Consider the following 27,171-nt stretch of genomic DNA (forward strand, 5'->3'; position numbering starts at 1 on the left):
GGCTTGGGCTCTTTACCATTCGGGGATAGGGGAGATAAAAACGCTGTATCTCTTTAAACCAATCACACTTATCTTGGGCGGAGTAGTTGCTAGGTTGTTGTTGTTTCAAGTAGTCTGGGTTGAATCTAATTGGCCTGGAAAAATCTTCCGTCGCCACTGATTGGGCAGTAATCAACTAATGACGACTTATTCAGTGGCAGTAATAAACTAATGACAAGTCTTATTCAGTGGCAGTAATAAACTAATGACAAGTCTTATGCCCAAAACCTATATCCGGTGAGTCAGACCGCTGGACGTGTGACTGCAGCAGAAATACACGTGATCGCAAAGACTGGCATGAGAGGTGCTATGAATAGCTTGAGGTTTGAAGGATTACCAAACGCTTGGCTTGGATGATTCATCATCTTCACAAACAAAAAGGTGTTTACAACCCATCGGAGGACATTGTGTAACTAAACTGGGAGTGGAACTGAGCTTTTGACAAATCAAGGAGATTAAATATAACCATGAACATGGTGCACATGATTATAGGCTATATATTCCTTAAAGGAGTAGTAAAGGGAAAATGCATGTTCAGCCCTGTTTTAAGGTTACTTATGATCATATACAATGGTTCAGATCAAAACGTTGACAAAGCTAGCATTTTCGAGAAAGTTGATAATTGCTCTACCACTGTTTTGGTCATACAATGGATGTGGATGGGCATCTTGATAAATCTTTCAAAAACATGTTAAACTCTCGATTTCAAAGACAAGAAGCTCACCGAGGGTGTAATTGGTGTCCGTTGGTGTTCTGACATCAAATTCGCTGCGAAGTATGTATCTGTAGGCTTTTATTGATCATTGTATGAAATCCATTGACTTGTATTGAAGCGACCGTTGTAGGTGTGTAGATCAATCCGCAGAGGGGATTCAGGAAGCGGAACTACTTATGGTAGCTATTGTTATTGTTTTTGTTGCTAGGCTACCTAGTTTGCGGAAGTTTACACACAGTTTACACATTATATGTCAGAACGCCAACTAACACCTAGGTGAGTTTCTTGTCTTTGAAATCCAGAGTTCAACATGTTTTTGAATGATTTTTCAAGATGCCCATCCACATCCATTGTATGACCAAAACGGTAGTAGAGCAATTATCAACTTTCTCGAAAATGCTAGCTTTGTCAACTTTTTGATCTGAACCATTGTATATGATCATAAGTAACCTTAAAACAGGGCTAAACATGCATTTTCCCTTTAGTACTCCTTTAAAGGACAGGTTCGGAATTTAGCATTATAAACTCAATGGATCTATAAGTGCATAGACAAAATCCCTCAAAAACACCATAACTTTCTTTCGTTTCTTTCACTTTCGTTTTCAAAGACAGGAAGCTCACCTAGTGGTCACTGGTGTCCTGGTGTTGATCATCTGGCAAAAACAATCACCACAAAGTATGCTTCCGATCAGGTTATATATCCATTGATTTATATTGACAACAAAGCCAGAGATGTTTAGATTCATCTGCATCCATATTTGTTTTGATCAACAAACACTTCTACCTGACACTATCAATGAAATACCAGCTGCGAAGCAATACTAGGCTTCTCCACTTGGTTGTTGTTGTTGCTGTTGTTGGGTAGACCTGTGACCCGGAAGCGGCTCTTGACCTTCCAAAGCATACTTTGTGGCGATTTTTTTGTCAGAACATCAACGGGCACCAGTGACCCCTCGTGAGTTTCCTGTCTTTTAAAACGAGAGTTCATGGTGTTTTTGAATGATTTTGTCTATGCACCTATGAATCCATTGAGTGTGTTAGCGGCGACGGGCTATATCTCGAGAGTGAACCGTTTGACAAAACGTTGATATTGGCCGTTGTATATGACCGTGAATAACCTTTCAACATGGCTTATAATGCTAGATTCAGAACCTGTCCTCTGGTCCAGATACGTGAAGAGACTTACTGTTTTATTGCTCTGAAATATTCCAATGTGCAGCCAGTCGTGGGTTCTGGTTATTCCGGGGGCATTGGGAGGGTTGTCATAGTTTGGACCAGAGCAAGACGCAAGGCGTGTGCATTGACTCCAGTTAGAATAATGAGGGTTTCATCAGAACCCATGGAAGTACCAGTGGGGCCTGGACGTCACGTCCATATCACCCTTTCAACTGTTCCTATTACTGCTTAATACACAAGGTGTGTTTTGTCTACAGGCACATGTGTTTACCTCCAATTTTGTATGAAATGTTTGGATACACTTAATTTACCCTTCATCTGTCATAATTGGCCTTTCCATTTTCTAGTTAGTAAGACTAGGTAGCACACATTCACGCAGATGGAACTGACACCACCAGTACGTGCAGGAGGTGGACTGAGACAAATCCTCTCATCATCTCACTCTGAACTAATTGAATGAGACGTATCAGTCAGCCACTGTCCCATCTCACCACCTCAGTGGAAAAGCTACAGAACTGAGTCACACCAACTCATCTCACACGGCTTCGTTGTTCCCGTCTTTAGGAAAACACTGAACCATATTCATTGATATTAGAGACAGGGTGAACAGATTCAACAGTGGTATATTTATGGTGATATACCTGGAAGAGCAAAGACATGTTTGGGTCATCCAAAGAATAGCGACCCTTTACTGTGAAGACTGGAACTGGTGCATAGCATTCTAACATGAGAGACATCTTTAACTCAAAGAGTGGAATCAAAGATGAGAGACGACGTCAACCTTAAATAATCTTATTCAGGTGTTTCAGAACTACTTTTGAGATGGGTCAACGTTTAAGTGAAGATAGCGACAAGGAAATTGACGTTGCGGAGCTGCAGGAGTGGTATAAGAAGTTTGTGGTGGAGTGCCCAAGCGGTACCCTCTTCATGCACGAGTTCAAGAACTTCTTTGGTGTTAGAGGCAACAAGGAAGCATCGGACTATATTGAGAGCATGTTTCGCGCCTTTGACAAGAATGGAGTAAGTAGGTTATTGCTGTGTGATGTCATGAGAGAGCCAGGCAATAGCTAGTTTAAATACATATGATATAACTACCCTGATCTATGGCAACAATAATAATTCTTCCCAAAAACATTTTGTACACAGGACAACACAATAGATTTCCTCGAATATGTTGCAGCCTTGAACCTGGTCTTGAGGGGCAAGCTGGAACACAAGCTCAAATGGACGTTCAAAATGTATGACAAAGATGGAAACGGCTGCATTGACAAGACTGAGCTGCTTGAAATCGTAGAGGTATTGACAACAGTTTTCAAGTCCTGGCTGATAAGTTGCCTATTTTAAAACAACAGTCTTGCACAGGCCTAATTGTCAATGGTACAGTCTATATATAAGCTATAAGTGGGTCTTAACTGATTCAAGAGGCACTGGACTTTTGAATAACCTGCATCATGACTAAAACACAGCCACTTATATTTACCATCACCCACCCATTACCATGCTTACAACAAGTGAAAGGATCACACTGTTGAATGAAAATTGAAGTTGGAGATTGTTGTTATTTGTTTTTTTTGCTCATCCTTGCCCCCCCCTTCCCTCCCCATCTCTCTCAGGCTATCTACCGGATGAAGAAAGCCTGTCACGGGGAACTGGATGAGGAGTGCAATCTCCTGACTCCTGACCAGGTGGTCGACAGGATATTTGAGCTTGTGGACGAAAATGGGGATGGTGAGCATTTCCTTTATCTTCGGCTGCCTCTGACAGAGCTGGCGTTGTGGTTCCATCAGTGCATCGCTGTCGGATGTTCTCCCCGGGGTTGTCAGGTTCTCCTGGGCTTTTGTTTGCATGTTCTCCCCCGTGTTCACAAGGGTTTCCCCCCAAGAACCCCAATACAAAAACATGCAGAAGAACAGATCGCTCTTCAGTCCAGTCCCTGACCAGGACTTGGACTGAGCACTTGGACTTGGTCCTGGTCACTGACGAGGCTGCCCACTGCTCCTGGCTGCCCACTGCTCCTGGCTGTCCCTGGGGGAGGATAGCTTGGATGGGATGAGAATAAGATGAGAAATGCAGAGGACGAATTTAATTGGTGACTGCTTCAGCGTGTGTGTGTGTTCTGTGTCGCCACCCATTGCACGTGTGCTGTGTGTCACTGTATGACTAGAAATAAACGACTTTGATGTTTTTCCGTGGTCCAGCGTGATTCTAAGCATGTCTCCTCTCCCAGGGGAGCTCTCGCTGGACGAGTTCGTGGACGGGGCCCGGAGGGACAAGTGGGTGATGAAGATGCTGAATATGGATCTCAACCCTGGTGACTGGATGAACGACAGGCGCCGGAACACAAACTCTTAACAGATTTCCCACAGAGCATGGGATTTCTGGAATATCATGGAATTTTAAGATGTCTATTCCAGACAAGTCAGGGGATTTGGGATCTTTTTTGGGGCCAAGTCATGGAATATGAGGGAATTTTGTTTGTAGCATGTTTACATTTTAGTTGGCATTCATCAAAATGTAATATTTTGCGTGCAGTATTTTTCGCATTATTTTACACATTTCAGTGGTTGTTATGGTTACTTGTTTTTTAAGCGCCCATTTATCCTCTTCCCGCTCTTCAGCAGTTTTCCCGTTCGTTACAGGTCATAGAAATTCAGCTTCTAAGTCATTGAACGTCGGAAAAGCCAGAGAATTTGACATTGACTTGACTCCTGAGCTACTGTAGGCCTGAATTTAGTACTCTTGTCCAGAGGGTGAAACTGCCCAACCCCTCAGACTGTCCCTCAATCCTCATCCCCTATATAATCACACCAGCTGCCCCTAATTTTACAACTGTTTCTTTGAAATGTCCCTAATGTCTCCGTGTTTGATATGTGGTTTCTGTTTACATGGTGTTCTTGTGTTTTACTGCTTCAGATTGCATCGTGTTTAATCTTTGTGTTCATGAGTGCAGTGAAATGGGAATTTCTCTTTATGTCCTTTAGTAAATGAGAGACAACCCTAAGATTACAAAGTTTATGTTGCAATGACATTTAACTTGTGCTGAACTAACCGGGTATCACTACGGCTGATGTTTGACAAAAGCTGTTGGTCTTTGACAAATTCTGCCCCTTTGCAATTCTGTTTTACACAATGTCACTTTTTGTGTATGTTGAAAATTTAACTTTAATAAATGAATTGTGTACATGTGGAAATGTGTAGACCAAAACTAATGATTAAATTGCAACAACCTCTGCAGGTTAAGCTGAGGGTGAAGGCTCTCAGACCTGGTATTCCATTAAACTGGCTACCCTGATTTCTGTACAAAGTAAAACCCAGAAAGATATTTTTTACTTCAGTCCATGTTCCAGATTTTAATAGTTTCCAGGTTTTGCAAAAGCCAGGCTTCTGAGCCAGCTTTGTGAGGGCTCAGGGATAGTGATTTAAAATCAAGTCAGTTGTGATACTCAAAAAAGGGAATATATTGACATTGAGGAGGCCCATGTATTTACTGTTCTAGTTATCACCCATCACTAGACTCCACACGGGGGCGCTACGGCACTCATAGTTCCATGCAAACTGCAAAAAAAAAACAAACATCAGTGACGTCGAAGGAAATTGTCAATAAGGAAGTCATGTCATGCTAGTCAGTGCTAGTCAAAATATGGTTAGTTCTTGAACATATTGCAGTAAGCGTGATCAACCATAGCCTATAGAATAGCTATTTAAACGGAAAGGAACCCCCAGCAAGTGCTTAAATTGTTTGTTGTATTTTAATGTAGGAGGAATCGAATTATTACAACCGAGCTATTTAAGCTATGTCTAGGCCTACATCATTTAACGTTATAGCTAATTGGCTAGGTGCGGTGGTTGCGGGTGGCTGCCTAAATGTGCACCGTTTATGTTCATGTGAGCAGCTATACCTTTGTCATTGCCTGTAGGCATACACGACCCGAGCTCCGCCTGTCTCTCTGCCTCACACCAGGTCTCCTCCTGCCACCCAAATGTCTTCCGTGCAACCACCGAGCTCCACAGACGCACAACTTAAGGTAAGCTTTAAAGCCTTGACAAGTGACCAGGGCGTAACTCTACTAGGCTGGTGCCTTCATATCTGAAATCTCTGGGATTCACTTTCACTGTTCTCTGGGGTGTAACGCCGCCCTCTCCTGCTCAGGCTGCAGAATGCGTGTGGAGGCTCCACCATGTCCAGGGGGACCTGTTCTCCTGCGCTGATCAGGAGGCTCTGGCCCACTGCATCAGCCAGGACTGCCGCATGGGGGCCGGCATCGCCGTCATGTTCAGAAAACACTTTGGTGGCGTAGAGGAGCTGAAGAAGCAGAGTCAGTCCTGTGTGATTCAGTTATATTTGGCCTCAGTCAGACAATGTTTCTTTGCAATATCTGAAATAGTGTTCTATATTCACAGAAAAGACCCCAGGGCAGTGCGCTGTGTTGATGAGAGGCAAACGTTTAGTGTACTACCTGGTAAGGATTTGATGGTCACTTAACATGCACAACACTGTGACAGCACTGGAGAGCCCCTTCAGTGACAGACAGCTTCACCCAAAGTATGTGAAGGAGAGATATCGCAGGTCCTTCCTTCCTGCTGCTATTCAACCAGCACTGCTCCCGGTAGACCACACACACATACCGGAAATGAAATGACAAATGACTGCATTCTAATGTTTACAGTGTATGACATGAAACAAGATTTTATCTATGCTTTCTTTTTATCTTTTTCTGTTTATCTCTATCCACTTTGCTGCTGTAACATTGCAATTTCCCCTTGTGGGATAAAGTATTATCTTATCTTATGCTAGTAGCCGGATGAGACAGAAAGAAATATGACAATAAGGCCATATAGATTTCGTCTTCTGATCTTCTCTTGCAGATTACAAAGAAGAAGGCCAGTCAAAAGCCCACCAATGAGAGCCTCAAACTGAGCTTGGAGGACATGAGGTCCCTCTGCAGTCAACATGGAGTAACCAGAATATCCATGCCTCGGTTAGTAGGATTTGAGTTTGTGTAGCAGAGGTGCCAGTGGTTTGATTATTCGACTCGGCTGGTATAGTGATTCAACACGTTTTGTTTTGCCGGTGTCTCCTGACAGGATTGGCTGTGGACTTGATCGACTGAAGTGGGAGGAAGTGTCTGAGATGATAAAGCAGGTCTTCCAACACACAGACGTCCACATCACCGTGTACAGCCTTCCTGACAAAATGGCTAGGTAGGTGGTTGATACATTCTCTGACTGCCTGGCTTACTAGCCTAATAAGTAAATCTACATTTTTTGTGTTAATGTGAGCAGCTAAGTTATACCTTTTCATTGTCTGAAAGCATACATGACCCTCCGCCTGCCTTTCTGACGGTTCTAGCGGTACACAGCGAGCTCGGTGTCTTCCTGCTATGCAAATGTATTCTGAATCTGTGTAACCACCCAGCTCCATGGACACACAACCCAGCTCCACAGACAAACAACCCAGCTCCATGGACACACAACCCAGCTCCACAGACAAACAACCCAGCTCCATGGACACACAACCCAACTCTACAGACAAACAACCCAGCTCCGCGGACAAACAACCCAACTCTACAGACAAACAACCCAGCTCCGCACACAAACAAACCAACTCTACAGACAGACCACCAAAGGTAAGTTTTAAAGCCTTGCCAACAGCGTGACCACAGGCATAACTCTACTAGGCTGGTGCCTTCAAATCTGAAATCTCTGGGATTCACTTTCACTGTTCTCTGGGGTGTAACGCCGCCCTCTCCTGCTCAGGCTGCAGAATGCGTGTGGAGGCTCCACCATGTCCAGGGGGACCTGTTCTCCTGCGCTGATCAGGAGGCTCTGGCCCACTGCATCAGCCAGGACTGCCGCATGGGGGCCGGCATCGCCGTCATGTTCAGAAAACACTTTGGTGGCGTAGAGGAGCTGAAGAAGCAGAGTCAGTCCTGTGTGATTCAGTTATATTTGGCCTCAGTCAGACAATGTTTCTTTGCAATATCTGAAATAATGTCCTATATTCACAGAAAAGACCCCAGGGCAGTGCGCTGTGTTGAGGAGAGGCAAACGTTTAGTGTACTACCTGGTAAGGATTTGATGGTCACTTAACTCTCTTACTCTGAAAATGTAATTTAATGTAATTTATTGCTTTATAAATGTTCTTAGCTGGTAGACAAACATACTCCTGGAGCTTGCTCGATCGCCTTGTTGAGAGAGGTCAGGGAAGAATTTTTACAGCTCACTTATCTGGCCCCCGGGTGATACTTGTTTTTTTGCTTCCCTCTGGAATATGTAGGGGTGGGTCGTATGCTCACCTTCCTTGTTCTCTGAAAAGCGCATTGTGTTTCCTCTGGGTATGAAATGCGCTATACAAATAAAGCTTTGATTGATTGATTGATTGATTAACATGCACAACACTGTGACAGAACTGGAGAGCCCCTTCAGTGACAGACGGCTTCACCCAAAGTGTGTGAAGGAGAGATATCGCAGGTCCTTCCTTCCTGCCTCTATCAGACTATTCAACCAGCACTGCTCCCGGTAGACCACACACACATACCGGAAATGAACTGACAAATGACTGCATTCTAATGTTGACAGTGTATGACATGAAACAAGATTTTATCTATGCTTTCTTTTTTTCTTGTTTATCTCTATCCACTTTGCTGCTGTAACATTGCAATTTCCCCTTGTGGGACAAATAAAGGATGATCTTATCTTATGATAGTAGCCCAGATGAGACCGAAATAAATATGACAATAAGGCCATATAGATTTCGTCTTCTGATCTTCTCTTGCAGATTACAAAGAAGAAGGCCAGTCAAAAGCCCACCAATGAGAGCCTCAAACTGAGCTTGGAGGACATGAGGTCCCTCTGCAGTCAACATGGAGTAACCAGAATATCCATGCCTCGGTTAGTAGGATTTGAGTTTGTGTAGCAGAGGTGCCAGTGGTTTGATTATTCGAATCGGCTGGTATAGTGATTCAACACGTTTTGTTTTGCCGGTGTCTCTCCTGACAGGATTGGCTGTGGACTTGATCGACTGAAGTGGGAGGAAGTGTCTGAGATGATAAAGCAGGTCTTCCAACACACAGACGTCCACATCACCGTGTACAGCCTTCCTGAGAAATAGAGGCCAGGCGGAATCCATGTATAACCTAAATAAATAAAATGTTTGAATGAATAAATTAAACTAAATGTTTCTGCCATGTTAAAAACTACTTTATATCTGCAGGAACGTTTGCCATATCAATTCCTACAGTATTCTGGGGCTGAACATCTGCCATCTGCTGTTGATGGTTGATCATAATGAAGATGATGATGATTGTGTGAAGAGGAAATTGCAGACCATAGTTCAGCACTTAAAGATTGTTTTCACAATGAAAAGTGCTTTATACTTTGCTACTCTTGCACTTTGGCTTTGGCACTAGATTATGCTCGTGTTGTCACTTGTTTAGAGGGGAGATGCCTGTAATGACTAATGTAACCCAGACTGATGTAATGGTACTGTAGTCACATTGGCCTGCAGGGACGAAATCTAACTTCAAAATCAACATTTGCATTTCATACCCTCAAAACAAAAATCTTTTCAGAATGCATGGTATGAGCACCACTCCCTTTACAAATCAACAAGAAGCCTGTTGTATGTAGGGATGTAACGATAACTGGTATTGTGAAGGATAGTGCGTGTGTACAGTAGCTGTATTGTCTTTAAGATATCCATAAAATTCTGAATGTGTGTACGGTTTCCTATGAAAGGGAGATGAACAGTAGTCCAATAAGTGTATTGTAGAAATAACAGCCTGAGAAATAAATAACACTAAATAGACTGGCAACAATCCTGTTACGCATAAAGACCACACGGTGGTGCTCTATCACCACAAATGAAATGCTACCTACAGGCATACGAACCGTCTGTGGCGCAATAAGACATAAACATCGTCTTAAAGCTAAGCTTTCCATAGTAGCCTAGTTAGCTAGCAATATGAAAACACTAAGAACATAAGATTTACAAGGTAAACTATGCTGGCAACAAAGACTGAAGTATATAACGAAACCTACTTAATCAGCGAAGCACACTAAACACACTAGTAGAAATTATTATTATTATTATTATAGTATAGTATTAATAGTATAGTATACTAGTATTCATTATTATTACTGTAGTGTAGTAGATTAACCAGGTCATGGGGGGTAAAATCTTTAGAAAGTAACGAACTCTGTCTATGAAGTAATGCAGGCTACATGTGCACTCAGAGTCAGTCCCACAGCAGGGAGTTTTTCACAGGTATAATGATAAACCGCGATAAAATTCAATTAGATTTATTGCGATAAAATGATCACTAAAACCGTTTGATTTCTGCTCTTTGAAACACTCAGTGTAAATACTGTCCAGCATCGAAGTTAGCAACAGTCTCCCAGACACATTATTTTAATGTTTATTTTTAAAAAGTGCACAGTGCTGCTTATTTTATTTCAATCTAAAACTTGGCGAAATGATTTCCGTGTCTGTATCTGTAGTTTTTTAATATTTTCAGCACATTTTAACAATATCGCGATCATTTTGGTCACTATAATCGTGATGTGAAATTTTCATACCATTACTGTAGCCTAAATCTCTAGTTGTATGCATAAACAGTGCATGTAGTGTAGGCTATATGTAGCCTACTGTGCAGAGTGGATGATGTACAACTGATTCTGCCAATCTGCAGTTTTTATTAGCAGCGATTTCATAAATGAACGTAATTTGTGTTGAGTTCTGGGAATGTACCCAGGAGGTCTTGAGTAAGGCTGAGGGCTGTTATTGTATCACTGAAATCTACAATCTACTGTATCTGTAAAGCAATACTCCCGTGTAGCCTAACTCTGTCCTTCATTGAAATATGGTTTTACGCGTTCCCGTGGTTCTCATCAGTGTTGCCATGGTGAAGATCGAGAATACCATGTCATCAATTAATTATCTTTACTATAATGACGGTGTCTGCATGGTTCCTGTGTGGTTTCTGTCAGTGTGTAGGCCTATCCCCTGCATCCAAATATCTACCCCAAACCCAAAATGCTATAAATCACAGGTCGAAAATAGAGACCATGACTGACTATGCCAGAAATAAAAACATGATTTGTCCCTAGGTGCACTATGCAGTAACCAATTCAAAATGCAAATTTCAAAATGTTGGCATTTCCACCACATTTGATGAAAATGTATGAAACCTGGTATAGGCCTATTTGTGTCTTTCCTCGTGGAGAACAAATTTGCCTCAAGAAGTCAGCCATAATGGATTTTTTCACAGGTTGCACATTCCTGTCCGAATTCGCAAAACCTATACAAAGTTTCTTCTAATAAACTGTCTGATTAGTCCAAAATTTTACATGTACTGTATGGTGCATGTCTACCTAGCCTAAAGGATCCATTCTAAGCTAGCAGAGAAACTGGTATTTAAATAATAATTGGCCACACACGTTTTTACAACAATAATCTGGGTACTTGAATTGACTGGGCATGAAGAGGGCACATGTTGGTGCATTTGCAGTTATCTGGAAAAAAAGAAAAGAAAATCACTGGCATTTGAAATTAAACATTTTTTGGCAGTTTAGCTGCTAATGCTAATATAAAGCTTTAAAACTCATCATGAATGCTTTACCTGATCACACCACATATGTACTACATGTACTCTTGGGTATTCTCTCCATCAAGGGTGATAAGCACAAGCCTTTTCATTAAAAATGTTAGTTTGTCGATGTTGCTAGTGCTATGCTAAAAAAAAAGCATGCAAAATTTGTATTTGTTGCTGTCCATGGAAAATAATTTCAGCAGATGATATCTTTGATACAAGATTGAGCTAGCTAAGGCCGTTTTGTGTTTATACAGTATGTGGTGTATTTATTCAATTTGAGTAATCTCATGTCTTCTAGTGCTTGCTCAACATGCAAGTTTTTTGGCCTCTTTATTCAAATGGAAATGCATTTTGCAATTGGCAATTCAATGTGCAATTTGGTCGTGCATTTTGAAAATGCATTTTAGGCAATTCAATATGCAAAGTGGTAAAGCAATCCTGAGTTCAGTTTGAATTATTTTGATTAAAAAAAATAGAATGTAAGATGAGTCAATAGGGAGGGAAAATAATCTCATCGCCCCCTAGTGGTAGTGTTCCTAATGCCAAGAGAATGAATGGGATTTCTCATTTTCTGAAAAATGATATCTCGGTCTATATCGAAAGGTTAGTAGAATGCATATGATATACTTGGAGACAAACTTTATTGATTCTGGTGATCATAGTTCATTTTCAATCACAATCCGAACTAGGGCTGCGAGCAGCATTGAGCGGGCCCTCACACCCCACGCATGTCAGGGTGCGGTGCCATTAAAGGGTGTGCTATTTCGGTGTCCAGTACTGAGAGAAACTTCCTGTCACCAGTAGGAGGCGCTGTAAGCGTGACTCAATACCGAAGCATAGATGTGTTCAGGATGGTACCTTGATGAAGCGTGAGAAATGTGTAAATCCGACAATGTATGTAGGAGTTATGATGACTTCCTGCTTGACCTATAGGCGGCGCTATAAGTATGACTCAATACTGACCTACAGATGTGTTCAGGATGCGACCTTCATAAAGCGTGAGCAATTTGGGGTAAATTGGATAATGTATGTAGGAGTTATGAGGACTTCCTGTAAAGTAGGTGGCGCACAGATGTGTTCAGGATGCGACCTTCATCAAGCGTGAGCAATTTGGTGTAAATCGGATATGAAGTTGATTGGATGAAATCTGTAGGAGTTCGTTAAAGTACGAGGCATGGAAATGGTAAAAACAAGGGCTGCGTTCCGAATCGCATACTACCCTACTATATAGTATGCCAAAACAAGATGTAGTATGTCCCAATACATAGTATGCCACATGCAGTATGGAAAAAATACCAGGATGTCCTACTACATTCGGTCGTATTTTGCAGTATGCAAGTCAGCAGGCTTTTCTGGCTATTCTGACCCACAATCCTGTGCGCAGCGGAAATGTGCGTCACATGTGCGAGTCGTGACAGCTGTAGACGAATGTCGCGTTATGGACAGCGACGGATGTGGGCAAATTTCAAGACGCAATGTTATGACAAGGTAGTATGTCCCAATTGGATGCCTACTGCTTGCAAAGTACGGACTTTCTAAGGGCAGCTGTAGTAGGTACTGGTAGTAAGAAGTAGAAGTATGCGATTCAGAACGCAGCCAAGAAAAAAATGGCACATTAAAGGAGTAGTAAAGGGAAAATGCATGTTTAGCCCTGTTTTAAGGTTACTTATGATCATATACAATGGTTCAGATCAAAACGTTCACAAAACTAGCATTTTCAAGAAAGTTGATAATTGCTCTACCACCGTTTTGGTCATACAATGGATGTGGATGGGTATCTTGAAAAATCATTCAAAAACATGTTAAACTCAATTTCAAAGACAAGAAGCTCACCGAGGGTGTAATTGGTGTCCTTTGGTGTTCTGACATCAAATTCGCCACAAAGTATGAATCCTGTAGGGTTTTATTGATCATTTTAAGAAATCCATTGACTTGTATTGAAGCGACCGTTGTAGATGTGTAGATCAATCCGCAGAGGGAATTCAGGAAGCGGAACTACTTACGGTATCTATTCTTATTGTTTATGTTGCTAGGCTACCTAGTTTGCGGAGGTTTACACTAGGGATGTGCACGGTTAACCGATTTCTCGAGTACCCGAGTAGGCAATCTGCTAGTCGGAAAATAAATACTACTCGGTTAATCTAAAGGCTATACAATATGGCATGTTTGGCCGTGAAAGCGCGCATTTCTGAGCGCCTGTGCCCTTTTTCAATTGTTACCAAAGAGGATAGAGCGTTGGCGGCTGCCTGGAGAAAAGCGCTGTATACGGAGCGCTCAGGCGTTTTGAAAACATTGCCATCTCAACTTTTCAGAAAGGTGCTGCCAACGTCACTGCGGCTCTTTCAGGCAACCAATGATCAGATATTAGATAGGGCATGACTCGTCAGCTGTCTGGGGATCCCGGGGGAACCCCCTGATCAGATATTAGGTAGGGCATGACTCGTCAGCTGTCTGGGAATCCCGGGGGAACCCCTGCCTGGCTATTAAACGGAATATCTGAAAGTGCACCGATCGTAAAAATAATAAATGCAGCCAGTTGTCAGGGGCAGTGATGACTGATTACTAGTTGATTACTGTCTAGCCAGCTAACTGGTTACGTTTTAAAAGCTATATTTATTTACATGGACACAGTTCTTGGGTGCAAAGTTACGTGGTCACAAAAACTAGCAATAATTAGCCCATGGGCTTGCTAATGCTAGATGTCCATGGTTCGGTTTTCCATACTGTTAAGCATTTTCGGATCAAACTACACCGTGGTTTTGCATAGTGTTAAAGCATTTTATGGATCGAGCCTCGGACTTTCAAACCTGTTACAGCGTAGGTAGCCTATGAGAGAACTATAGACTTAAGCCTATATACAGTATATGCCACTTCATTTGTTTTGTTTTGACAATCAAACGCTGGTACCGGGTCTCTGGTTTTGTTTATCTGTATACTGTGCATAGTAGGCAGTGGTGTGAGTGGACTTTGTACTCTGGCTCCAGGCAGCACTCCCATCATTTAGCGGTAGTCTAATCATGTTGGTAATGAGCCCTGAGGTGGTGCTGAAAAAGACAGCGAGTACCAGCACAGGCCCATGCGCGTATAGCCTACTCCTATAGTTTTCCAGCCTGCTATACATACATATTGAATGAATAGGCCTGTTGTTCAATAAATCTATTTAGTTTTGCATGGACATTTCTCTAATGAAGGCTTGACGCCAAAACATCCATTATTGTCCAATAAATTGGAAATAGGCAGTGAGTGCCGCGGTGCTTTTTAGATAACGCTAAAAATTAATTCACTTGTTATCCGGCATCGGCAGTAAAGGCTTGGTTTAATACTTAATTTATATTAGTAAATTGGTTGCATATTGTAGGCTAGGCTTAGAGTTTTCAGAGTAGCCTAACGATAGGCTTAATAGGCTATGAGCTGGGCAGTGCATCCACATTAAAAGGCTGCGTTTTTCGATTCCGATAGCTTCATGAAAACCTATGGGTTATTCAATCTGATGATAAGTAATGCATCCAACCACACATCAGCTTTTAAATATGTTTATTTGCAAGGGCATGGACGAGACATGAAAGCACCGCCACGGTAATAACGGCGGAAAAAAACGTATTCCCCTCCGAGGGGGCCGGGGTTCAATGCGCTCTGTCTGGACGGTATCTTTTTTTGAGTAATCTTTTTTTTGAGTAATCGGTTACTCGAGTAGGATCAGGTTAGGTTACTCGGTTTTAAAATTAGTCGAAATTCCCATCCCTAGTTTACACACATATGTGCTGCGACTAAATAGTTCTATACTAAATATTTTAAAAAGCCTTTCCAGATGAACTAGAATCTTACTTTATGGCGAATTATATGTCAGAATGCCAACTAACACCTAGGTGAGTTTCTTGTCTTTGAAATCGAGAGTTTAACATGTTTTTGAATGATTTTTCAAGATGCCCATCCACATCCATTGTATGACCAAAATGGTGGTAGAGCAATTATCAACTTTCTCGAAAATGCTAGCTCTGTCAACGTTTTGATCTGAACCATTGTATATGATCATAGGTAACCTTAAAACAGGGCTAAACATGCATTTTCCCTTTACTACTCTTTTAAGAGCAAAAAGGCTGACTTCCTGTTGGATGTTGGGTATAGCTTCAAGAGACATTTTAGTGCGTCTCGATGAACTACATATGCCCACCGAATTTCGTTCGCCTACATTAAACTGAAAGGTGGGGGTCACCATTTAAATTTTTCCAGAGGGCACTCTTGAGCCGTTTTCTCACGCCCATTTCCGTCATCCATGAAATAACTAATTTTTCACCGGGACTGACGTATCTGCAAAGTTTCATGCGTTTTCATCGATGTTTAGGCTGCCAAAAAGGCATTTGGGGAGAAGAAGAAGAAGGAGCAGAAGAAGAAGAAGAAAGTAAGACAATTTCAATAGGATCTCGCACCGCCAGTGCTCGGGCCCTAATTATGTATATATTTTTTGTAACAAGGTGGTAAAGAACTACATACGGCATGCATGACGTAATTTTGTGTGCCTCTGCGAGCTTGCTGACTCTACCAGCTAACATCTAACACAATACAACCAAATTACAAATCAGTACACCTACGAAAATGCCGATATGCATTGCATGGCTGGCAGAATATTTCAGCAATAACAAGAAGTGCATCCCACGTGCTGACAATCATTTTAGATCTGGCCATGTAGAAAAATGCCGCTATACGCAGGGGGGGCTGTTAGGTGTCGTCAGGGCTAGCATGAAGGACCAGTCATATCATGTTACGGTGAGTTAGCCTCATAAGTGAGCCTATTACGGTTATGGGTTAAAGGAGTAGTAAAGGGAAAATGCATGTTTAGCCCTGTTTTAAGGTTACTTATGATCATATACAATGGTTCAGATGAAAACGTTGACAAAACTAGCACTTTTGAGAAAGTCGGATAATTGCTCTACCACCGTTTTGGTCATACAATGGATGTGGGTGGGCACCTTGAAAAATCTTTCAAAAACATGTTATACTCTCAATTTCAAAGACAAGAAGCTCACCGAGTTTAACCGAGTTTAAGTTTAGGGTTACGGACCAGTAAGAATAGCCAGGCGCACCTGCGGATCAGACCAGGTAAGACCAGTCTGACCAGCTAATACCATCCTAATCAGCTCACGTTAATAGGAGGCTTTGGTTATGAAATTTCACAACGTACTGTCCATATGCAATTCACTGTCCATATGCAATTCAACTCAACTTATTATTCATATCCATCTTTCCAGCTCTTTGGGATCTCTTGGAAATGAGTAGAATTTGCAACCATTCGTCTCATACCGATGGGAGCAATCTGGCGCAAAGCACGAGAAGGGTCTATCTACGGAAGGTCCACCCTCAGTCCTGGAATGTCTGCGACCAATGAGAGGCGACGTCCACCCTCAGGCCACCACGTGACAAAAGACGTTGACATGACGTTCAGTTGCCGGAAGTACAGTATCTAGGGGTCCTGAACTCTCGTGCCTGAGGGTGGACATCATGTGACGTCCGAGCGGCTGCAGTATGACGCTATTGCAAAGCACAACATTTTTCTCATGAGTGACGTACATAAGCGCGCCCGGCTTTGTAGTCCATTTATGAAACGAATGGAGCAATTTCCAAAATTTGAAAGAAGGCGAAATACTGTTTGTTCTCACAGTTAGTAGGTTATTACTGTAAAGACACTCACAAGTTTTTGTTTTGATAACTTTACCGAAATGGCTTCGTAGTAATTATTAGAAAATCCGGTCTATGGGAGTTTACATTGAAACTCCTCTCCGATAGGAACAAATCCGCTAGGGGCGCATGTTTTCACTTTCCCTCCCTATTGCATTTCATATTGCAGTGGTTTTCAAGTGTCTTTATTCAAATGACCATTCAGCGCACACACCCGCCCCTACTCAGCCCCTGATTGGCTAACTCTAACCCTAAGCTAACCAACGAAGGCAAGAGTACCAGCCAATCAGAATGCTAGCATGATGGCGGCGAAGAACTTATGGTAACTATGTCTGTCCCCTGCCCTGCTGTGTTTAATATGTTTGAGCGTGTGACTCTGTTGTTTTTAGAGGATGTGGTTGGCCATATTAAGCCATCAGGTTCCCCTCATGATGCTGTCCCTGCTCACCTTTTTAAAGAGGTTTTCCCTAGTATAGGGCAGTTGGCTCTTGCCATTATTAACAGCAGTCTATCTTCAGGTTTTGTTCCTGTAAGCTTTAAAAATGCAGTAGTGCAACCCCTGTTAAAGAAACCTGGACTTGATCCTACTGTGTTAGCTAATTTTAGGCCCATCTCCAAGCTGCCTTTTATTTCAAAGATCTTAGAGAAAGTTGTCTATTCCCAGTTGAAGTGTTTTCTTGACGATAATAATATCCTGGAGGTTTTTCAGTCTGGTTTTAAAACACTGCATAGCACCGCGTCAGCTCTACTTAGGGTTTTTAATGACATCCTCCTGGCCAATGATTCTGGTGATAATGTAATTCTTGTCCTGCTGGACCTAACTGCTGCGTTTGATACAGTGGACCTGTTATAGAATTTACATCTGGCCTATTCCAAACACCTTAAACCTTTGTTCTCTCTCTCCTTTTGTAATTCACCACCTCCCTCAACCGTTCACATAGACAGGGTGGCCTCCAGGAGGTCCACACACCTAGAAATGTCTACTCCAGAATAACCATCCTTTGTCCTTTTGTCTCCAAGAAATTGCCGCCTTTTCTCATGTCACATGTCTGTATTCTCGGCCACGCCTGCCATTTCATATGACGTACAATGGATTAGCCAATCACATCCTGGAAGCGCCGTACCTGTGTTTTGCTTGAATAAAAGTCAGCCCAAGATCAGGAGGCTTCACTTCTCTGGATAAACCACTCTTGTTGCGTTGTCCAGAAAGTCCTTGCACTCGTATGTTTCCTCAATAAACCAGACTTAACCTTTTGAGTGAATCTTGGTAAATCCTTTTTTGACTAGATCAGTTAAAATCCATTACAGTTGGCGACGGAAATGGCGAAAAGGGAGGACTACCTGCGTGTTGCTTCGGGATTCCAGTGGATGAATTGGTCGACAGACGTGTCGGTCCATAGTGGGCTCGGAAAGTCAATTTTCTCTCTTGCGCCAGAGCGCACGCTGAGATTATTTCCTAAGTTCTTCCACTGGCTTCTTGAACTCACAGGTACGTTTGAACGAACCCTCTTATGGTTTTGAGTTGTATTTGCCTTGTTTTCGTTTCGGATTGTGTTGTGGGTCTGGCGTATTGTTGAAAGCAAACTACCCGGGGAAGGTGGTGGCGATCTAAGGCGTTGTTTTTAACAGTGGCAGTTTAGGATTGGTGATATTGCATTGTTCTCTGACTTCGTCCTTGTTTAGGCTACCGGGGTTCTCTTCAGAAGAGGTGTAATTTTGGTTTTGGGACTCGCTCCCTTATAGTTGATGTAGACTACAGTTTAGATTGTTTGTTGGCTCGGCTGTAGTTAAGAAGTGAGAGTGCATAACGTTGAAACGTGATAACGTTTTGGGTTGTTTTAGTTTGATGTTTCAGAATTAGCACAGAAGGGAACCTGTTGAAGTTCGCAGTGAGTGCGATTTCCAAATTGTTGAAGTTCGCAGATAGTGCGATTCCCACAGGGTTGAAGTTCGCAGTGAGTGCGATTTCCAAATAGGCCTAATTGAAGTTCGCAGATAGTGCGATTCCCAAAAGGGTTGAAGTTCGCAGTGAGTGCGATTACCAGCTAATCTCCAGTGTCTGTTTTTGTCCCCGAACGGGGTTGTGTTGTCTTTGTGTTTGTCTAGCGCTATTTCGCCAGCTCAGTGGGATTTTTGATTGCATTTTTGAGCTTCGGCTCTTGCCTTGTATTGTTTGTTAAGCGCGCCTATTATCCAGGTAGGGATTGTTCACATTTTGTACACTGTTAAATCGTAACTGCTAGATTTCCAGTAGGCTAGCTGGTTGTCTGGGAGACAAAGGAAACAACAACTACTCCGCTCTCCCGGTGATCCCGCCCGAGCCAGAGGGACAACAAAGGACCAGTTGCTGGGTGAGTTACTAAGCGGTTTAATGTGTCTTTGTTTCTATTTCCTGTGTATTCGAGTTTCATTGCTATTTTAGATTGTATTCTTGTGCATTATGGGTTCCACTACTAGCTCATCGCTTGATATTCTTAAATTGTCTGGTCCAGCTAAAATTGTTGCCCTAAAGTATTCTGCTAGTGCCTGTTGGCAGATTCAGCTATGGAATAAGCATAGCAGTTTTCCGTCTCCATTTGGTACTCTTAGCGTTAAAGCTTTGGCCAACGTTAGGGCTCAACTAGAAGCGTTTGAGAAGACTAAGTTGGGCAGGAAAAGTGGTAATGCCATTGATTGGGCTGCGTTTAAAATTTGGGAGTCAGTAGCGCGGGAAGGGTTTTTGAGGTCAGAGAAGAGAGACAAAGAAACTATACAGCCGACGGCGTCTCCGCCGCTTCCCCCATCGAATCACTCTGACCTAGATTTTTCCCCCTCGACTCGTTGCTCCGTGATCACACCACCTAACCAGGCTGTCGTTCTCCCCCCTTTTCATGCTCCCGCCATTATTAGCCACGTCCCTTCTCTCTCTGCCATATCCCCTCCCAGTATTGCCTCTGCGCCACCCGATCTTTTTTCCCCGGCCATGCAGGCGCCTCCGCAATACGAATTAAGCGCGCCCCTTTCTCCCGACCGACCTGTACTTCCAGGTCCACCCTCTTCTCCCGTCCATGCTATCGCATCTTCTACGAGATATTACACTAAACAAGAACAGATAAGGAAGGAAGAGTTGGCTAGAGCCATATCTGAGGCTAAGTTCAATTTGGAACAACTACAACTGGCTAGTGATAATCTAGAGGGACCGCAACTTCTAGCCCCAATGGTACGCTGCCCAAATCCTGTTCCTCGCCCTTCTCAAATAAATGATGCAGTTGGTTACGCGTCCTGGACTCCAGAGATTAGGGTTTATAGACCGTGGCGTTCTGATGAACTGCGTGATGTAGCTAAAACCTTGCCCGATCCAACCAAAGACATGAACGAGTTCGAGAATCTTTTTAACAGTTTAGTTCGAATGTATGAGCCTCACGCAGAAGAAATCGCCATGATCATGAGACACTGCCTTGGGTTAAAATGGGGAGATGTGAAAGATCCGTTTGACATTACGTTGCCTTTTTCTCATGCCGATTTTAATGGCCAAAACGCTGCGCTGTTGAACAGAATCAAAACTCGATTCCCTAAAAAGATGGATTGGGACCGTATCACATATTGCAAACAAAATTCCGATGAACAGTTCGAGAAATTTTGGGAACGGCTAGAATCAGTTTTCGCCGCATAGAGTGGCATGGACAAAGCGAACGCCGATTATAAAAAGATTTTGAAACAACAATTAATGAATAACTCTCTCTCCTCTTTGTCCGACCAAGTTAGGTTGACGTGCCACACCTGGGAGTCGACTTCTCTCGAAGAAGTTGTTGATCATTTCCGCTATGCGGAGCGTCTTCGTGATCACATTGAAAAGAGGGAGTTGAAAGAAATGAAGCTAGGTGCAGCCAGATTACAAGCTGCTCAGTTGAGACAGCTGGAAGACAGAAATGAGGATGCATGTTTTCATTGTGGTGAACCGGATCACTGGATTAGAGAATGTCACAGTTACCGCAGGCAAAATGAAAGGGAGAATCCTGCAACCTGGGATTCGGCGCCACCTGCTGGAGTGAACAACCCAAAACAGTCATGACTAGGCCAGGAATAGACAGTCTAACTGAGGGACCGTCAGATAGTACAGCTGTGCAGGATGAAGAGAAGGTTGTTCATATTTGTCAAATACCTTAATCTGAATACAGCATCTCCTAACCCAATTATATATTTTTAATGTTTATGTTAAATATCTCATGTTTATAGTTTGAGGCACATTCATCGGGGCTGAGTGTTTTTCTGAGTGTTTTTTACAGACAACTGTCGTTCCGGGAGTGATGGGTGAATGCCGAACCAGGAAACGGGCACAGGACCGGAGGTGGAGATGGAGGTTACCGGCCTGTTCGTGGGATGCAGGGCCAACGCCATGTCACCGACTCACCGTGAGCGACAGATAAGTATGACATAGGGAAGAGACCATTTTTTCCGAAGCGTGCCAAATACTCTGTTGGATAATTGATAATAATAATTGAACATTTTAGTGTTATTTTATTTGAGTGATGCATTTTTTTTCCCCATCTCTGTTTTATCCTGACTTCAGGAATTTTGTTTTCACCCTTAGGGGGTGTTATTTTGTTGAGACGAGAATATTTTTTATTTAATTTTTATTTCATAAAATCGCGAGAGAAATTCTAAGAGCAAAATCCAATTGCCTTGATCACGACTGGGGACTGGGCGTGTTAAAGTAATTCTTACACTGCCCCTGATGTCACTGTAGGCTACTGCAGAGCCTAGATCCCTGCTACTGTCCGATTCGGTAAATGGACAAAAGCTAGGTCCCCACTGACAAACTACATAGACTGACGAGCCCGACTGGCTCTAACGACACTTGAACAGACGGCCTGTTTAAGTTTTTCCTGACTGAATAACACCGTTTTTTCCCTAAAGCAGGATCATCTCCTGCCAGGAAGAGGGGATGATAGAATGTGGCTTGCACTTAACGATGTTTCTGAGTATCTTCAACAGACTGCTGATAACCGTTCCTGACCAAAGAGGGGGTTCCTGACCAAAGAGGGGAACAGGGAGACCAGACCAGACCAGAGGACTCTCCTCTTGCTCTTCTGTTTTGTCTCTGCTGTCTCTCTCATCTGTGGATTCACAGGTCTCTCCTCCCATGTCTCTCAGACATTGCCGACCTGCCCCGTATGAAGTCCCCACTAAGGGAAGGCGACCATTCCGGATGCCAGAGAGGGCTTCTTCTTATCATCTTCAACCAGGCCATTGGGTCCTGATCCGCGACCTGGGGCCGTACCAGATTCAACTCACCACGCAGACAGCTGCCTGAGAAGAGGCCAGAAAACATGGAAGAGAAGTAGAAGTAGCGGGGTGAACCTACCCGTCAAAGATGGAACAATCAGGACCATGGCATTCTGGCCTGTGTGGAATAGCTGTCAAAAGTAGCTGAGAGGACGGTCCATGCAGCCGAACCAGAGATCTCAAGGGCAAAGCATAGCTGAATGTTTACACTTTGTGTTTGGATTTTTATATTAGATTTTTATGTGCCTGGTCAGGCACAAATGGGGGATTGTTATAGAATTTACATCTGGCCTATTCCAAACACCTTAAACCTTTGTTCTCTCTCTCCTTTTGTAATTCACCACCTCCCTCAACCGTTCACATAGACACGGTGGATCCAAGGAGGTCCACACACCTAGAAATGTCTACTCCAGAATAACCATCCTTTGTCCTTTTGTGTCCAAGAAATTGCCGCCTTTTCTCATGTCACATGTCTGTATTCTCGGCCACGCCTGCCATTTCATATGACGTACAATGGATTAGCCAATCACATCCTGGAAGTGCCTTACCTGTGTTTTGCTTGAATAAAAGTCAGCCCAAGATCAGGAGGCTTCACTTCTCTGGATAAACCACTCTTGTTGCGTTGTCCAGAAAGTCCTTGCGCTCGTATGTTTCCTCAATAAACCAGACTTAACCTTTTGAGCGAATCTTGGTAAATCCTTTTTTGACTAGATCAGTTAAAATCCATTACAGACCACAATATTATAGCTTCCCGAATGCAGCACCTAGTGCGTATTTCTGGTAGTGCTCTGGAATGGTTCAGGTCTAGTGTTTCAGATTTTCCCGGATTTAGCCAATTTTAATTCCCGGGAATTTTCTGACCTCTTCCCGGGTCACAGTGGTGTATTTAGGCATGGGCAACATGGGCAGCCGCCCAGGGGCCTCATTTATCAAAGAGCGTGTAAATACAGGTGTAAAAGCGTACGACGAAAACGAGAAAAGGACGGACTGCCGCCTACGACGAGAATATTTACACGCTTTTCAGATCTATCAAACATGGCGTACACGCTGCTGCGCCGATTTCTCTCCCACGGTGTCCTAGAAGAGTGCGGACGTGAACGCGCTTCATGTTCCACCCTCTACACGCACAAATTCAACCATACTGTATATGGTTAAAACCATGACAATGCACAACGTGGTTCAACGGAAGGAACCAACATAATAAGATAGCGTGGAGCAAAGGCAAGACAATTACATTTATGGAAAAACGCCACGGAAAATTTCCCCACCTTAGGCATGAAATCCCAAACATTATTAGGCATTTCTTTGTCACCTAAGTTGTTTTGAATTAAAATATTGGTAATCATCTGTCCTTGTTTAAAATACCTTATTATAAGAAAAAGATTTTATTTTATTTTAAATATTAAAATATTTGACCGTCAAGTAGGATATGGCAACTTTATGTAAAAACGGTCTTCATATATTATGAAAATATGCATTAACTTTAGGATCCGATTAGGCTTTCATATATTTTTGGGTTGTCCTCTACATTCTACATACAGTTCAACAAACATTTATCTAATATTTCTTATTATTATCCAAAAATGTATGAAAAACTATCAAATAACAGGGTTGAACTCACTGTAACAGGGTTGAACTCACTGTAACAGAGTTGAAGTGAATCAATATTTCAATTCTGTATGGATTTATTTTCCTAAGAAATTAATGACACATTTAATCAAATTAAATTGAAATTGATTTGGATGAATTCATTAAAACAGACAAGAGGAAAAAACTGACTACACTATAGTATTTTCATAGTATGCATAGTATTTACGTAGTAATTAATTGTAACTACTATGTAATAAATGCATTCATTACTATGTAATTACACAGTAGTTAAAAACACTTAATGTAAAGTGTTACCCAGTTCACATACTGTACATCTTTCCAACTGAATGGACATAAGAACTGTCCAACTTTCAACCACGTAACAATAATTCAACCCCATAACAGTGTTTTTTGTTATGGGGTTGAATGTTACGGGGTTGAAGATTTTAGCTAAAAGTAGCCTTAAGTCCATAATTAGCTAGGGTATGTTGCACCACTTGGCATTAGGAAATCATGAAATTAATATTTTTCAACACTTTGTTTTTTCCTAAACAATAGTTAACTATCATTTATTTATGTAAGTGTTGAAAGGTTGAGCTTGACGATGTCAATCTGACAGTAAAAACAATGAAATATAGGTAAGAAAATATGCTAACACTTAACTCTCTTTACAGCATGACCTTGAAAAGACTTGAGTGATGTCACTTCCTGAATGCTGAGGATGTTGGACTGAACCATTATTTTTAAAAGGGGGGAAATTGGTATGCTGTTTTGGGGTTGAACTAAACTGGGGGACATGACTAAATACTGCCATTTCATAAAGAGTTAATGTATTTTTTTCTGATTTATTTTGGTTGAAGAAGACAGCCAAGTGATTATATTAGCAGAAAACACGTAGGTTTAATTGCAATTTTTATTCGTTTTATATTCACTGAAAAAGTAGCTTTGGTCAGTGGGGACATGCACATTTGGCTGTCATCTACTCCTAAGCAACCCATAAAAAATTTGAAAACATTTTATTTTGTGTGTGTGTGTTATAATCTAAAGACACATGGATCTATCCATTTATTGCTTTAAAACGCATTGTATGGGTTACATTACTTTAAAATCTTTGAGGTAAACCTGTAGGACGTAAAGTGCACCGAATTCAGAATATCACCCAGGTGCATGTGCTTGTTGGTGAGGTCCACGCAAGGAAAAAAAAAAATCTTCGGAAGTGTTACGCCCCCTAGAAGGCGTGGTGTGCTAGGCGTAGTGAGGCAGGACACAGGAGGCAGTAGACAGAATAAATATATAAAAATTATATTTATTACTAACACAAAATACCTACTCCACAGGGAACAAAGGGACTAAGAACGGTGGCAAACAAAAGAACACAGTAAAATCCACTTCCCTAACCTGCCTAACCAAAAACCTTCCCTAACTATGAAAACTTACAAAGGTGGCACACGCTCCTAACCTGGTGTACATTACAGGATGTAAACTACGTGAGCTGTGTATACCCATGGGTAGCTTGCCTGTCCCCTGCCCCCTGGGCGGGTTACGAAACCAAGGAATAATTAACAAACTTAACAGAAAACTAATATACAAGTATAAGGACCATAACATAGACAAACAACTAAGACAACAAAGGATAGTGTGGCTACTGGCTAAGATTAACAAACAGTCAACTAATTTAACAAAGGGTCAATACTAAATGCAGCACACACAAACGAATGGCACAAGGCACAGAAGACAGGAACAAACAGGGTTATATAGGTGGTGAGGTAGCAGCTGAACGGACATTCTGTATTATGTGGTTGTGAGGAAAGCAAACATTCCAAACATTCTGTGGTAGGCTATGATTGATTTAGGACCAAAAACAGGGAACGATAACACAGATGATCACTTCATAATGTTAGACCACACTAAACATTTTCCCCTCTGGGAAATTCTTTTTAGACTCTCATCTAAATCACCCGGTAAATCACACTTAAGCATTTATTTGGCTGCCAACAGAAAAACATATCAAATGAATATGGCTACATAATGAAATGTTTAATGGAAAATAAAGTTTACTGACAAACTCAAAGAAAATGACACTGATGTGGGGTGGGACTCAGAGAAGGGGGAGTCTGCAGTGGTCCTTGACCTGACGGTCGTGACCCAGCCGGTTGCAGCCTCCACCTCCAGCGCCACAACCTCCAGTGCCATCTCCACTTCCAGCACCTCCGTTTCCACCGCCCACGCCTCCACCTCCGGCTGCCAGCGTCCCTGCCTCAAGGGTCCCTGAGGGAAACCGTCTGGGCTTCCTCTCAGACGCTGTGCTGGAGGCCCATACAGGGACCCTAGGGGCCCAGAGGGACATGGCAGAAAGGATTGGGGCAGTTGTGCAGCAGTTGGTGGAGGTCACCACACTACACCACCAGAGCCAACAGGACATCCTCAGTGCACTTCATTCCCTCACACATGCTGTCACGGATCTCACACAGTCACTCACTACCACACTCACGGACCTCACACATTCACTCACAAACGCACTCACACACCTCACACAGTCACTCACCAACAGACAATAAAATGGTAACAATGTGAACCTTACTTGTTTGTGTCTTCATAGCTGGTGCATGACCTCAGCGCGGGCGCTTTGGCCCCGCTGGTAACCCTCATGACGGGGAGGGGGCTGAGGGCTTGGGTCCTCATTTTGTGGTGGGGTCTTGACTGGTTCTCATTCTTATCAGCTTTGAATATGTATCTTGGCAAACATAACACATGATGATGTATAAGGAGGGGACAGATACCTAGTGAAAGTACTATTGGTTGCTAGTAAAAAGACAATAACGAGGGCTTGGTATAAGATGGAACGCCCAAACAAGGAGCAGTGGCTGGGTGTTGTGGAGGAGATTTATGTTATGGAGAAGTTCACGCATGCATTGAGGATGCAGGAAGGAAAGTTTGAGGGAGATGGAAAAATGGATGGATTATAGAAGGAAGTGTGATGATACCACTAATACTGAAATTGAAATATTTGAGTAAGAGAAAATAGCTGCATTGTGACTTGATGGAAGTACCCATAAGCTGTTATTGTTAGTTTTTATTGTGTTTTTTGTTTTATTGTATTGTCGTTGTATGGATGGAAAA

General features: G+C 42.5%; 2 protein-coding genes across 3 annotated transcripts; both read left to right on the forward strand.

Annotated features, from left to right (window-relative positions):
• Nucleotides 1–2,752: 2,752 nt before the first annotated feature.
• Nucleotides 2,753–4,282, forward strand: guca1b (guanylate cyclase activator 1B; the record flags this gene model as incomplete). The annotated part of the gene is made up of 4 exons (XM_084436044.1): nucleotides 2,753–2,950; nucleotides 3,077–3,226; nucleotides 3,544–3,658; nucleotides 4,158–4,282. 4 exons carry the CDS (start codon nucleotides 2,753–2,755, stop codon nucleotides 4,280–4,282), a joined length of 588 nt encoding a protein of 195 aa, XP_084292170.1.
• Nucleotides 4,283–5,515: 1,233 nt separating this feature from the next.
• On the forward strand, nucleotides 5,516–9,586 carry oard1 (O-acyl-ADP-ribose deacylase 1). Of its 2 annotated transcripts, none has more exons than XM_084462095.1 (11): nucleotides 5,516–5,573; nucleotides 5,848–5,955; nucleotides 6,081–6,246; nucleotides 6,332–6,390; nucleotides 6,797–6,909; nucleotides 7,016–7,132; nucleotides 7,347–7,557; nucleotides 7,688–7,853; nucleotides 7,939–7,997; nucleotides 8,709–8,821; nucleotides 8,930–9,586. In XM_084462095.1, the coding sequence occupies exons 1-11, from the start codon at nucleotides 5,547–5,549 to the stop codon at nucleotides 9,039–9,041; spliced, it is 1,251 nt and encodes a 416-aa protein (XP_084318221.1). In that variant the 5' UTR covers nucleotides 5,516–5,546; the 3' UTR covers nucleotides 9,042–9,586. The 2 variants fall into 2 exon arrangements, with proteins under 2 accessions (XP_084318221.1, XP_084318222.1); XM_084462096.1 differs by having other exon boundaries at nucleotides 7,368–7,557.
• Nucleotides 9,587–27,171: the final 17,585 nt, after the last annotated feature.

This window comes from Borostomias antarcticus (assembly GCF_949987555.1).
Source record: "Borostomias antarcticus genome assembly, chromosome: 3".
Lineage (NCBI taxonomy): Eukaryota > Metazoa > Chordata > Actinopteri > Stomiiformes > Stomiidae > Borostomias > Borostomias antarcticus.

Excerpts from the sequence above, each read along its gene's own strand:
- oard1 (XM_084462095.1), top strand. The coding sequence starts at position 5,547 with ATGCTAGTCAGTGCTAGTCAAAATATG. Across the intron at positions 6,391-6,796 it reads AACGTTTAGTGTACTACCTG|ATTACAAAGAAGAAGGCCAG; the intron begins GTAAGGATTTGA and ends CTTCTCTTGCAG. Across the intron at positions 7,854-7,938 it reads AGAGGAGCTGAAGAAGCAGA|AAAAGACCCCAGGGCAGTGC; the intron begins GTCAGTCCTGTG and ends CTATATTCACAG.